Consider the following 15,161-nt stretch of genomic DNA (forward strand, 5'->3'; position numbering starts at 1 on the left):
GTGTCCCGCTCGGAACTTCTGTTGTAGGATTTTTATATCCTACGGACACATTTTAACGTTGCACAGAAACAGGAAAACAACTAAGGGAAGCGCTGCTGTCGTTCTTGTCAGACCTTTGTAATCGTATGGATATTAAATATCTTCATGTCCTAATATCAATATCCGAAGAGCGATAACAAACTGGGAAAGTTATAAGTTGTTGTAATGTTTAATGTCGTTCATGACTGTGTAAGAAAATCTAGATATCATTTAGGTAAAAATTGAAACGGGCTGTTCTCTGTTCACCTGTCATTTGATTCGGCTCCTCTGATCTATCTCAATATGACAGGCTTTCGCTTTCAGATTAGCTAGCAGGCAGACGCAAAGAGAAGCTGTTTAATATCTGGACATATAAATCTCGTGGTCTGGGCGGTGGCAGGGTTTCGCAATCCAGATTTCATTAGAGTGTTGTCAAGATGCCTGCTATGGTGGTGTTGGGACGACGATGGCGGATCGCCAGCGATGATCTTGTGTTTCCTGGTGCCTTCGAGTTATTTATCAGAGCTCTATGGTAAGACGCCAACTACCTACTGTCATTTGCATGACATCTGTTGTTTATCGAAACCCACAGAGATATTTTTGGCAAACACGCCTTTATACAAATATGACTTGTAAGTGAATGATTTATTCATACATGTGCCATAATCACAATCAATATATAAATGTAGAGTGGCAGGAGAGAGAGTTAATTGTGCAATTGTGGTTCTTGCAGCAACATGTTATATGGTGCAAATCTAATTGTAATATTTTGTTTCCTAGGTGGATCGGGACCTTAGTTCTATACACCAACCATAAAGGACGTTTTGACTGTCAGGGTGGAGCAGTTTTGCATAATTACCTTGTGGTTCTTCTTGTTCTGCTGGCTATCATCATCTTGACACTATGTGCCATTGTTTACATAAGTGCTCAAGGTATTTTCTACATTAGACAACACAAACAAAAGTTGTGATTTCTTTATATTTGTGATGGATCGTAATCAATGTAATGCTGCTGTCATTTGTGGTAGGAACCATAATGAATCCAGGGCCTCGACGCTCTATGCCAGCCCTGGTGTATCTCCGTGCTGTCCTGTACATTCCTGAGTTTGTATGGGCCTGTCTGGGAGCCGTATGGGTATCTGACAGTAGCACAGGATGTAAGCCAGCTGAGGTCGGAGCTGTGATTGCTGCTGTGATTTCAAGGTAACTAAAACATCCATCATCAGAGCAACATATATGTCAATATTTTGGTGAACGTTGCCATGTGGGGTCAAATACACTGGTAAAACACACTCAGACAGTGCATTTGTTGAATGATTTTAGCTCTGTAAAACAGTAGAGATTAAAATAAGTCTAGATAAACTCCTTGACCTTCCAGTTGACTCGTCAGATATTCAACCAGTTAACCCGTTGACCATTGGTGACCCATTTCCAACTCGACTCTTTTAAAGGATAAAGTATGCACTGTGCATTGAATGATTTAGCAATCTAATGATGTCACTGTGGTCTGTTGTTATTCTCCTCAGCTGGGTCATCCTTCTGTCCATGGTGGTGGGCGTGCTCATAGTGTTCGACCCTCTGGGCAGCCAGAAGCCGGCTGCATTGGACCGTCATTCAGGCCTGAGAAACCTGGAGAGCAGTGAATCCTCTCAGCTCTTTTACCGCGCACGCACGTTGGCCGCACGGGTGTGGGAGAGTAGGCTACGTTTGCTCTGCTGTTGCCTGCCTCAGGATGACAACCACCGCGCCGCATTCTCTAGCATCTCCCAGCTGGTCAGCGGCTTCTTTTTGGTTAGTGACAATGCCATATAATTCACTTGTCTTCAAAAGGAAATTCTGGCAGTATATCCTACCTAAATGGAAATTGTACAAAAATGCACGAAATGGAAGTCTGTGAGGGAAATGTTGTATGCTTGCCCCATTCTATGTGCATAATGTAATGCAGTCTTTCACAATACTTGTCAGTTGTCCCATACAACATCAAGTGACATACCAAATAATGATCTTCTTGCAGAAGGTAATATAAAGATAGTTTTATATAACTTTAAAACTAAGCACCGTCTTGTGTCTAGGATACAGACCTGGTACCCAGTGACATTGCTGCTGGTCTGGCGCTTCTTCATCAAGAACAAGATAAAATGGAACACTGTCGAGATCCTGATGAGGTTCTGATCCACAGCCCCTCTTCCCCCATTGTAAGTCTGCATTTTTGATGTGTCCTGGCTCTGATCGCAGTAAATATGAGATGGAGATTTTTTGCAATCGTTGACAGATAAACAGTAAAATGTAGGGATGTAACGATTCACTCAGCTCACGATGCGATGCGAGTCACGATTCTGATCTCATGATGCGATTTATTCACGATTTACTCACGATTTATTTTAAAAAAATGAGTTGAAACAAATTAGAAATGAACAACTTCCCTTGCATTATTTCTTAAATGCTTCACGTTTCTTTGTATAATAAAATAATGTTTTATTTCAAATAACAAAACTAAACTGCAATTTTATAACAAATTAATAATAGAAAAAGTCTCTTTAATATAAACAAACTAATACTGTCTGAGCTTTTCTTGGATTTTTTTGCATTTAAGAAATATCAGCATGCCACGTTTAGATTTGCAGTGAAAATAGCGGCCCCTGCTGTTCAAAAAATGTATTGCGATTCAGTTCACACCTCAACCGATTTGAATCGTCACTCATTATAACCGATTTTCAACCAGCTCACGGTGAATCGTTACATCCCTAGTAAAATGTCTTGCAGTTTTTTGCACACAGTAAAATATACAGTTGTTTTTTATGTCTGTGCCTAGAGAGAAGATCTGGAGGTCGAACTGGAGAAATCCGCTCACTTTTTGCAGTTTGCTGTAGCGGCGTATGGCTGGCCATTGTACATCTACTCAAACCCCCTCACCGGACTCTGCAAACTCAGTGGAGGCTGGTGGGTATAAAATAGACATTAATTGATGGAAATTGACGTTAAAAAAAATGTTTTGGAGAAATCGAAATTACTTTTGCAATTCCATTTAGTGCATCCAGTGCAAAAGAAATAATATCTTAATTTTTAACATTGCATACGATTTTATAGATTAATACATTTTAAAAGTATGTATTTAAAAATAATATTTAATCATTTAATATTTAATAAAACATTTCAGTTGTGGAAACCGCCATGCAGAGTATGACCTAGTGGGAGGAGACAACCTTGGCTGTCATTTTACTTCTATCTTGCAAAGCACAGGTCTGCAGTATAGAGACTTCATCCACATCAGCTTTCATAACCAGGTGATGTTTCATGATTCTACCTCTGCTATTAGTACACATTTGATGACCTCTTGTAGCTCGTTTTCAACAGCGAGGTACTGGTACTGGGCTTCCTATCAATTCTTGACAGCAGAAAAATAAGTTTTGGGGCAGAAATAATGGTTCCACTCAAACACTCAAAGCTTGTTTACGATGTCTATATTGTTCAAAATATTATTAGCGAATTGAATGCTATAAATTTTCTTTGTTAGTTCTGTTCATTGCATTAAAATCAGCTTGTGATTGTCATAAGATTAAGAATCTTTATTTTATTATCATTTTAAAATGAATCGCTTTGTACTGCTGTACTGCTGCTTGTACTTTCATTATTTTACGTATATATTAAATAGCTTTAAAAGCACATAGTGTTGTCATAAAGATTGAACTGATGTAGGGCTGTCAAACGATTAATCGCGATTAATCGCATCCAGAATAAAAGTTTGTGTTTACATAATATATGTCTGTGTACTGTGCATATTAACATTGTGTTTATACACACATACACATACATGCATATATTTAAGAAAAATATAAAATATAAAAATTAATAAGTGTTTATATGTAATTTCAGTTATTGGTAAATATAAATAAAACATCTCAAAATTGTATTAAATATATACATTTATGTGTATGTTTTTGTATTTATAAATACAAAATTAATTTGCACAATACACGGACACATATTAAGTAAACACAAACTTTTATTCTGGATGCGATTAATCGTTTGACAGCCCTAAATTGTGTCATCATCCGGTTCAGTAAATCCGTGAAAATGTGAGGTGGGAACCAGAATCATTTCAGTGGGAACGTGTTAATATTGATTCAGAATTCCTGCTTTTATCCTGCAGATCTATGAAATCCCATTTTTTGTGGCATTAGATCATAAAAGAGAATCGGTCCTGGTCGCTGTCAGGGGCACTCTTTCACTTAAGGTGAGTTATATTCAGATGCTCAGAAAATCAAGAGGTAAACAAACCCTTATTGACCTAAGGGTTTTTGTGCAAGATGGTCAAGAATGTTATTTCCCTAAACAAATTGTTTTCTTGAGTTCTGGCAGTCATTCCTTGGCAGATCTTAGTTTTTTATGGCTCATGGGCTTGTTAAAGTAATTGTAAATCAACCATTTCAGGAAATGAGCTCACCTAGGATTTAAAAGGTCTGTCTAGATATTTAGTGATACAGCATTATTTATTTGTATGTGACTGCTTTGCATGCATGTATTTGTAGGATGTGTTGACAGATCTCTCCGCCGAGTGTGAGAATTTCACTGTTGAAGGCGTGTCGGGAACCTGCTATGCTCATAAGGTAAAAAACAACCAAAATCAAAGTGTGGAAGTATTCAAATAATAATATTTGGTGAACTGAATACACAAATACAAATCTTCTTTAACCTGTGATGAATGATACACACAAATCTCTCAGTGTGTGCAGATTGGTTTGGTTTAACTGAATAGTTTTTTTTGTATTGCAGGGCATATCTCAAGCTGCAAACTACATCTACAAGAAACTAGTCAATGATGGTATTTTGAGCCAGGCGTTCAACATTGCACCTGTGAGTTTACACGACCTATGTTTGGCAGACCACTGGTCAACGTTCAGCATCATTCTCAGTGGATTTTCTATGATAGTTACATATGTGTGTATTTGCAGGAGTATAAACTGGTCATTACAGGACACAGTCTTGGAGCAGGAACAGCTTCTTTGCTGGCTGTACTTCTACGCAGTACACATCCCACCCTGGAGTGCTATGCTTTCTCCCCACCAGGGGGACTTCTGAGGTATTACAAATCTCATCACCTAAATATTTTCAATTGGACTTAAACAAGCGTATTTACATATAGATATTGTATTAATTTTACTAAAACCAATGTATTAAACTGTGTTTGATAATAATAATGTTACTATGATGGTCCTAAAACCTGATTTATATTTAGTCATTCATCAGGTGTGACTTACAAATGAGGAACATTGAAAGGTATCATATGAGCAAACAATTCTCACAAGACAGCAATAACAAAAGCTTGAGAAGTACACATAGAGCAGAAGTAGAAAATAAAGAAAAGAGGAACAATAATTTGTTGAATGTAGAATGTATTTATAGGAAGTTACCATCTGTAAAGTGGTTATACTTTATTTTTTATTTATACATTTTTGGAAGCTGCTTTCTTCCAAAGTGACTTACAAGGTTCCCTTGGAATCAAACAAGTGACCTATGGTGGTATACAGTTTTTGGAAGCGTAAAGAAAATATAAACTGTAAAACCTTTCATATTTTGATTTCCGGCTTAGTTTTTGGTAATTTTGGTAATAAAATTATACTTCACATGTCTCCCTTCAGTAAAGCACTGGCCGATTATTCAAAGCAGTTTATCATCTCAGTGGTGTTGGGAAAAGACCTTGTTCCAAGGTGAGATTTAATAAAATTGTTACTCTGTTTTCAGGCAGACAATTATCTAGTTTTATTTGCAAATGTAATTGCATGGCTATATTTAGAAAGCCGCTTTCTGTTCTTCCTTTGAGTAGTAATGCTAACCTTCTGACTTCTATTTGTTTTAGGATCACTTCCTCAAACTAACCACCTGTTTTTCCCTTTTAGACTGAGTATTCCAAACATGGAAGATTTGAAAAGAAGAATATTAAAAATGGTGTCTAATTGCAGTAAACCAAAAGTAAGATGAAGCAATAAACAACCAAAGTGCCTCCATTTACTTTGAAAATATCAGTAATATTATCAGTCATTTGTTTTCTTCTCTGTCTCTCAGTACAAGATATTAATGCATGGCTGCTGGTACGAGGTGTTTGGAGGAACCCCTGATGATTTCCCCACAGAGATGGAGAACCGTCGGGAGGAGGCGCTAAATCAACCGTTGCTAGGAGAGGAGAGTCTGTTAGTGCAGCGCTCATCCACCTATCAGAGCCTGTCATCGGATGACTCGCCCACCCACCCTACCCACTTACCCCTGTACCTGCCTGGACGTATCATGCACGTCACAGAGGAGGGTCCCACACGCAGGTAATAAGACCAAAGCAAAATACATAATGTAAAATTAGAAACTATTCTTACTAGAACCTTTACTTAACTAGTCGCAAGACTTTATTCACTGTTTATTAACATTGAATTGTTTAATAATGAAAAAATTAAACCAGATTTTTCTGTTTGCTAAAATAAACGCAGCAGAGTAAATGCAGTAAAGTAGTGCTTGCTTGCAAAATCACCTGTGTTGTTTCTTTGGATTAAGTCAACGCTCTGCCTTACTAACAGCATCTCTCTCTCTTTTCACAGACACTGTTTTTCTCAGGTGAGGTACCGCGCTGAGTGGTCCAGCGAGACAGCATTCCGAAATGTTCTGATCAGCCCAAGGATGATCGCCGATCACATGCCCGATGTGGTTCTCCGGGCCCTGCGCAGTCTTACCCGTGACCACCCGTTTGCTCTCTGCCACTCTTCCATGAGCAACAGCCACCTGAATGTCATTTGAGCTCTTAATGCCTGGGGTCTGATCTTTAAACCGACTTTGCTACATGCACAAACAGACTGTTGGGAGCATGACTGTGTTGGACTGCTTCCTCAGTCATTTTATTTAGAGCAGTTTAGCTCTTGTGTATTTATTTATTGTATTTATTATGCCATTATAATGTGCTTGTCTGCTTTTTAATGGCATTATGAATTGTTCATCACCCCATCGGAACAAACCTGTATGTGACATTTGAAATGCTGCCTTGCTCAACTATAAAAAAATCATTTTTATTGTTCAAGATGGGCAGTTTGGACTTTGGAAAAAATGCAGTATTGTTTATGTACTGGTTGTGTGCAATTTTTGTGATGTATCTTCGCCATATCCGAGTTGGGTTATAAGAAATGAAAAGTGAAATAGGGATGGATTGTAGATCATTGAATTTAGATTTTGATGCTTGAGGCCACATGCATGAAAACATTTTGTGTTTTCATTTACTTCATTACTTCATACACTTTTCAGTTTAGTCACATTATGCAAAATAAATATGCCGAAGAAGAAAGTCCGGTTTCATTTTCTATAAAGAATTGAGTCAATGAAATTGTTTAGTGCATGCATTTTTTTAACAAAGATTTTCATTATATACAGCGGTGTCCAAACATCTAAAAGAGACCACTACTATAAATGTATTTTAAATCATTTTCTAATTGGTTTATATTATATTATTTATTAATAATATAATGCTATTAGATTATGAATGATAATCTTAAACTATAATTTACCTTATTAGTAAGCTTATTTATTTTATTTAGCCTTGTTGTGCAAGCTCTCTGGAGTTTGTGCAGAGACAGCAGCTTTTGCCAGAGGGGAACTGGAATCCCCTGGTTGGGCCTGGGTTCTCCGGAGGTTTTTTTTCTCGATTAGAGTTTTGGGTTCCTCGCCACCGTTTGCATACTGTTTTTTGCACTATTTGCCTGGCCGGGGGGGCTGCTTTAGAATTTTAAAGTTTTATTCTCTCTCCTTTATCTTAAATGTGTGCTCTCACTGAGTGCGTGTGTGCGCGTACTTGTCTGTGTACGTGTGTGTGTGTGTGTGTGTGTGTGTGTGTGTGTGTGCGTGCGCGTCCGTGTGCGTGTGTGTCTATGTCTATGTGTGTTAGTACGTGTGCATATTGTGTGTGTGGAGTGTTTTGTATGCGGGTATGTCTGTCTTCTGTGTTTTCAACTTTTTCTTGTTTTTGCAGGTACAACTTTAATTGTTGTGCTTATAGTCAATAATCAATATGTCTTATGTACAGCTGCTTTGTAACAATGTAAATTGTAATAAGCGCTATATAAATAAAGTTGAGTTGAGTTTAAAAAATAACATTTAAATGTGTGCATGATTATCTTTTTTGTGTGTTTTTGGTTTTCAATAACAACCTGCACCCAACTGTCTTGTCCATTTTAAGCAAAACTGATCTGTTATCCACATAAAGAGAATTTAGACTTTTTTTACAAATGAGTTAAAATGATGTTACAAACTTTTACTTGATTTATTTTTATTCAATCAGACCAAAAGGCTTTTAAAATCATGAGAAACATTTAGGTCAAGTGAAGGGTAGTCTTATGTTGTCTACGTGAAAATCAGGTGTTGCCACATTAAATAAACTTATTTGTATTAACAATGATCACCTGTTGATTATTTCTTGCATAACTATTTTCATTGTGGAATTTGTATACCATGTACAGAAAGTGCGACCAGCTGCCAGAGCAAGCATGACAACAATCGCATAGGTGGGCGCCGTCAATTATATACTGGAATACTTTCCCCTCCCTCGTTCCCGCCCATCCCGCGTTTCGAGCGTGACGTCATCACGTGACGATCAGCTCCACTACACTTCTCCTGTCGGGACTGTATTTAACAACAATTCCCGTTTAGTACAGATTACCCCCGTCAAATAACTGTCTCCGAAGACTCGGACGGATTAACGCGGTAGTTTAGCAGATTTGTTTTCACTTTATCTTCAAGTCCTTCTAAAAAAAGTTAATCGTAAATGTAGTCGTACGCCAGACGTCGCGAAGTAAATTGATCTCGGCAGTTGCCAGTCTGACTGCGGGCGGCTAGCGCTCGAGCTGGCCGCTAGCGTGAGCTTCTTTCTTTAAGTCAGACTTTTTAAAGAGCTCGAGAGGGGAAGAGACAAAGTAAACATGGAGTTAGAGGACGGTGTCCTATACCAGGAGGACCCGGGAACTTCTTCCATGATGTCCGAGAGGGTGTCCGGGCTGGCGAGTTCAATCTACCGCGAGTTCGAGCGGATGATAGGCAAATACGACGAGGACGTGGTCAAGGAGCTCATGCCGCTGGTCGTGGCGGTTCTGGAGAACTTGGACTCTGTTTTCGCGGAGAACCAGGTGCACGAGGTGGAGCTGGAGCTGCTGAAGGAGGATAACGAGCAGCTTGTCACGCAGTATGAACGGGAGAAAGCGCTGAGGAAAAGCGCCGAAGAGGTACATAAACATTTGGCAACATGGGATACACTAGGCCACTTTACTTGTTCCTACAGGTTTAATAGTTATTAAAGTCACTTGTATGTAGATGCTAAAGCAGGGAGAGTTGAAGTCAGACACTGAACATGAAAGCGCATTGTACACATTGAATACAGATTAGTGCATTTAAGTTGCACGCAAGTGTATGAAGTCATCTGTTGAATACACTAAACCTAATGGTTTACTGCCTTGCTGTGTTAGCATGACTCAATGCAAAGTCATAAACATATTTCCTCCAACCCTGCCTAAAGCCCTCTGTTTTTATAATTTAAACATTACAGTAATTCTTATTATTGTGTGGTGCTGGATTCCGAATCCACCACAGTGCAGTTATGTTCCTGCAATAGTTCATATACTCTTTTCCAACTGTACTGGTCAACATTTTTCTGAAGTTCATAATGATAAATTAACAGGATAATTTCCCCCCGTAACTGCTTTATAAGAGCAGATTTGGGGCACTTTGTCACTTTCAGTGGCAACCTGGAATGAAACATGGCAAACCCTACAGAATCAGACGAAAACAGCCCCATTAACTGTTTGAACATACGTTTTCAGGGGTCACATTACTAATGTCATTTCTGTTTGTATGTGTCAAGTCATCACATGTACAAAGGGAACTGTCACGGGTCATGATTGCAGGTGTTTATTGCACATGGAGTTGCTGTAATACAAACAAGCAAGTAAGCGGTCAGATATGTCTTTAGATGTAATGTAGTCTAACTGCACTCTGGGTTATTTTGTCACACGATAGCTGTATGAGACACGACTAGAGTGTCTACTGTATTTAAAATCACAGACAAGTGAACCACGCTGGTACTGTCTGTATCTGTGGATTTGAACACAGATATTTTAACAGGACAGTGAAAATATAAAACACAGGGTTGTTTGTGCCATAGGTTTAAAGGTTGTACATTTCATCTCTACTTGAAAATATTTGCTTCAAGAGGAATGTGTCCTAAATCATAGGACGGGCCTTAAATTACAAATGCCTTCAGAATATTTGCTGCCCAGAAAAAGTTGTGGCTATTTGAGCTATATTACACATATTCAATTTACTGGTACCTTAATAACCTCCTTGTGTAATTTTACGGTCTCATTTTTAAAACGTTACCAAGAACACTGTATACTTGTATGTTTGGTTGTAGCAGTAACTAAATTGCTATAGTATTAAATTATTTGTCACATATGTGGCTTTGCCAAAATTAGTTATTTTTTAGTAATTGTTTTCTCATTAGCTAGAAGTCAAAAACTATTACATTATGCAATAAATCTCTGTATTTGTTAATCCCTTTCTATACCTATATGGAGATGTGAAAATAGTAATACAATCACATTTCAAGCGCCAGTCATTGGTCCATACCAAACTTTTGGCTTCGGTACAGTAATAGAATCTAATACCTGTAATATCGTTACCACATCGGTACCGTAGGTGATCAATAACCAGCCCCCAAATAAATTTGAAATAATATTAAGAAGACTGCATGAAACTGCTGTAACTGCTTTAATGCATATTTTGTATATTATTTTTATATTTTATATTGCACAATTTTATTTTTACACTTTTACACTGTATTAAAAATGCTTTGGTTATATAGACTTATCATCATAATCCCACAAATATGAACAATAAAATTTTGAACAACAATTGAATGTTTCAAGTAGGTATATTTAAAGGGGTCATATGACACGGCTAAAACAAATATTATTGTTTGTTTTAGATGTAATGCAATGTGTATACACGATTTAAGGTTAAAAAACACTGTATTTTCCACATACCGTGCATGTTTGTATCTCCTCTTTGCCCCGCCTCTCTGAAACACGCAGATTTTTTACAAAGCTCATCGCTCTGAAAAGCGAGGTGTGCTATGATTGGCCAGTTAACCAGTGCGTAGTGATTGGTGTAATACTGCAAGCATGTGACGGAAATGTAACGCCTCTTACCATATTTGGAACATCAGGTTCCAAAGCAATTGTACTGACTGGTACGTCCACCTGACTTGCGTATACAGTACATTTGGGCGGTCTTAGTCAACTCAAACCACGAACTGACATAGATTTGTGGGGATGTGGTTACACGAGGCGTTTCAGGCAGGTCTGGGTGAGCATTCGCTTTTAGATAGAATGCATCTTTTGTTCCGACACTTTAATTTTTGCAATTTTACGTGTCTAATAAATGCATGGGCAACTTCTAACACACCAAAGACACAGAAAAACACGTATTTGCACCATATGACCCCTTTAACAGTAGCATTCAAGATGAAAACTGAATGATCAATAAAAATAAAACATTGCACAGTAGGGGTGTAACGGTTCTCGGTAAAAATTGAACCGCACGGTTCTCCACCAACGGTTCGGCATCTTAAATCTGACGACACATTTATGGTTCGTTAAAAATTATAATGCGTAAAACAGACTGACAAAGTTCAACTAATGTATGTTTGTCGATGGATACACATTTAATACCTACAACAAATCAAATAACGTAGACAAATTTAAATAGGATTGACGTATGCTGTAATATGACCAGTCATTTATGCTTTCATCACCTGGGTGTTGTGAGCGCGCGAGTGCAGGTGAGACCTGAACAGCACACGTTGCTGTTTAAACTACACTCATTCAAGCCTTGCCAATTTAAACATTTAAGTGCAAGATGATGCACAAGAAAACTCGCTTGCGCGCTGTGAGAAGATCCGAAGCGCGCATAAGGAAAGTTGGCGCAAATACTGAGTTGTCTTTGAAGCGCTTAAAGGGACAGTTCTTAATTAACAGCGGCCACTAGCGTTGTATTATAGATTTGCCATGAATCGCTCAGTCCAAACACGACGGTGGCCACCACAGTACAAAAAGATGTCGTTCTTATGTTGACGCAGGGAAGAGATTTTGCGGGCATTAGAAACAGTGTAGAAAGAGCTATGACTTATGTATTACATAAAATAAAAGGTTTGTGGATTTTACGTTTAAGAAGAAGGATAAAAGTCAGGCAGGAGCTAGGACCTGTGTTAATATTATAAAGACTTTACAGCAGAGACGCGTTAAGACCCGCGGTACTAAGGCTTTTAGCAGAGATACTCATAGATATCTATGGAGATACTTTCCAGCAGAGAGTGGTTGGAGAGAATGATCGTCTTAAAATCCCCCCCGACTAGGTTGCTTTGATTCGGGTCAGTACGTGAGTAACATACTAGCATACCAAGATATGTTGTTGTTGTAATATTAGCTGTGTGACGGAGCAGTTTTGAGTGTTATTGTTTATCTGGAACCGCTTTAATATTGTACTCGTCCAGATACTTGAGAGAGAGAGCGAGAGCGCGTTGGAGCTGAAACTGGAGAGAGAGTGAGAGCACGTTTTATTCTTTTACTCAATGATGAATAAACTTTCAGGTAATCTGCGGGTCACATGCGCTCTGCACCGGAGAGCACAATCCGTACAGATCACGGATCTTACCGCGATCCGTTTCACCGCGATACCGCAGCGGAGAGGAAGAGAAAACGCGAGTTTGTAGAGTTGTTTGTCCGTTTAGGGCTGCTGTACAAAACATGGCGGAGAATTTAATGTATGTAGGACCGCTCTGTATGTAGATATAAATAGCTTATTCTAAGGTATTACAAACTTAATGGTTCATTACGTAAGGTCTTTATACACCTCTGAAGAAATAGTTTTGTATATTATATTGTATTTCTGTCAATAGATCCTCCTAAAAATGCCGTATTGTTCCTTTAAATGGACAAATTCACACACGAAGTAGGTCAACATGCCCCTCTTGTCGAGTATCTTAAAGTGGCACTAACACACGCAGTTTCTGCCAATCTCATATTAATCTTGAGACCTATAGAGTAGTATTGTGTACTTTGTATCTTCGAAGAGTATTTAGTTTGATCACATTTATAAAAGATAAATACAGCTGTATGATTTTTTCCAAAAGCATACGGGGAGGGGTAGGCTGAACTAAAGCACGTGCGCACCCATTGCCAACAAAACACAGGCATCAGTTTCACTGAATGGCATCTTTTAGCGCTGGGACGCTAAGGCTGTCACGATTATTAAATAATCATCTCATCGCGATTGTTTGACCTCATCGCGATGGTTTCAGATCATTGCAATTATTGCACATCTCTATAGAAGACACTAGGGGGAGCTGTAGTGCATCTGCATATTGCATATTTTATTGTATATAATTGTAACTAAAGCATGGTAATACTTGTAAAATGTACCACCACAACACAATCACTTTAAAAAAAACTAAAGCATATACCATAAAAATAACCTGCAGTACAATTTAATATTATTTCAGTGTGAAAACCAGTCTACCAAAATCTCATTAACATAGAAGTAAACTTTTATTGTAGTCTTGCAAGTGAGAAAAAAACAGACTAGAAGCTTTTCTATGACTGATAGCATTTTAATGGTGGCTTCAATTCACTCCTGATCAATTTACTTAATTTACAAGTATTTGACGGTTGTATTATTGACAGGTAAAAGCCTAAACCTTAAGTATGATGAACGGACGAAACAGACGAAAAACAATGCATGTGTACAGTATTAGTGTACTGGATCTGTTACATTCCTCTTAAAGCGACAGCAGCATATTCCATATTCCAAAGTCAAGGAAATCACTCACTGCTTGTGACTCAATAGCTTCTGTAACTTCAATTACGATTCATCTTTATTTCATTTCTATATATGCAATGTTAATTTTTATTTGATAAAAAGGTATATATACAGTATCTTATTTTATTTTCTGCTTTGCTCTGTTGTTTTATTGGTGCTGTTACTTGTAGCTTGATTATTTGTTCTTATTTTTATTTGTCAGTAGTCCCTTTTCCCTGAACATAGCACAATTCGAACCGAACCGAAACCGTGACCCTAAAACTGTGACCCTAAAACCGTGACACAAACCGAACTGAGTAATTTGAACCGTTACACCTCTATTGTCTTCACTGTATAAAACAAATATGCAATGACTCTAAATAAAGCTTCAAAACTTTCATTTTCTGTTTAATAAGTGACACAGATTTATTAGGTTACTGTCACTTTAAGGCAAATTCTTTTTTGATGCGGAATCGGATATACATTTAAAACACAGCCAACTGTGCTTATGTGAACCTTTTGTGTTTTTGACATAACAGCGTGTGTATTTGACAGTGTAAGAACATATACAAGACGCGAAAGAGAACGTCATGATGATTAGTAGGCTAACTAAAATAAAGTTATATATCGTCGCTGTCGGGCGGGATCCTCGTATCTCCAAAACCATTATTTTTCAGGAAGTTAAAAAAACTGCATATTTTTGAGTTATTAAACATTGTATCGTTAAAGTTGGTATTATACCTTATATTGCTATCATATACTGTTGTGTACCAACATTAACACAACATTTCCCCAAAACCATGTTTAATCGGAGATACAAGGTTTATAACTTGGGAGCAGGGAGATCACTCAGGTCATGTAACCTTTTGTTGAAAGCAGCTGAAGTGAGGAGCCTGGCATATGAGCATGTGTTTTGCTTTAAACTCTACTCAACTCAATTTATATAGTGCTTTTTACAATTTTCATTGTTACAAAGCAGCTGTACATGAGACATATTGACTGTAAGCAATACAATTAAAGTTATACCTGTAAAAACAAGAAAAAGGTGAAAACACAGAAGACAGACATACCCACATACAAAACACTCCACACACACACATGTCTGGTTTACTATCCCCGTGGGGACTGTCCATAGGCGTAATGTTTTTTATACTGTACAAACTGTATATTCTATCCCCTATCCCTAACCCTATCCCTAAACCTAAAGATCTTAGAAAACTTTTTGCATTTTTAGATTTTTAAAAAATATTGTTCTATACAATTTATTAGCTT

The 15,161-nt window shown here is 37.9% G+C and overlaps 2 protein-coding genes across 5 annotated transcripts in view; both read left to right on the plus strand.

The window, feature by feature from the left end:
* Positions 1-69: 69 nt before the first annotated feature.
* daglb (diacylglycerol lipase, beta) lies at positions 70-7,335 on the plus strand. The gene is made up of 16 exons (XM_057359342.1): positions 70-228; positions 329-550; positions 799-950; positions 1,046-1,220; positions 1,544-1,808; positions 2,090-2,212; positions 2,830-2,957; positions 3,175-3,301; positions 4,168-4,251; positions 4,547-4,624; positions 4,791-4,871; positions 4,970-5,097; positions 5,657-5,725; positions 5,915-5,987; positions 6,081-6,331; positions 6,602-7,335. The coding sequence occupies exons 2-16, from the start codon at positions 456-458 to the stop codon at positions 6,795-6,797; spliced, it is 2,025 nt and encodes a 674-aa protein (XP_057215325.1). The 5' UTR covers positions 70-228; positions 329-455; the 3' UTR covers positions 6,798-7,335.
* A 1,303-nt stretch (positions 7,336-8,638) lies between these two features.
* spag9b (sperm associated antigen 9b) overlaps positions 8,639-15,161 on the plus strand; it is a 58,113-nt gene continuing 51,590 nt past the window's right edge. For 3 of the 4 annotated variants that reach the window (XM_057357962.1, XM_057357963.1, XM_057357964.1), the window contains exon 1: positions 8,639-9,262. In XM_057357962.1, coding sequence (XP_057213945.1) covers positions 8,963-9,262 — 300 coding nt within the window. In that variant the 5' untranslated portion in view covers positions 8,639-8,962. The remainder of the gene's footprint in view (positions 9,263-15,161) is intronic. The other variant, XM_057357965.1, reaches the window with a different exon arrangement.

Source organism: Triplophysa rosa, linkage group LG18, assembly GCF_024868665.1.
Source record: "Triplophysa rosa linkage group LG18, Trosa_1v2, whole genome shotgun sequence".
In the NCBI taxonomy this organism is placed as follows: domain Eukaryota; kingdom Metazoa; phylum Chordata; class Actinopteri; order Cypriniformes; family Nemacheilidae; genus Triplophysa; species Triplophysa rosa.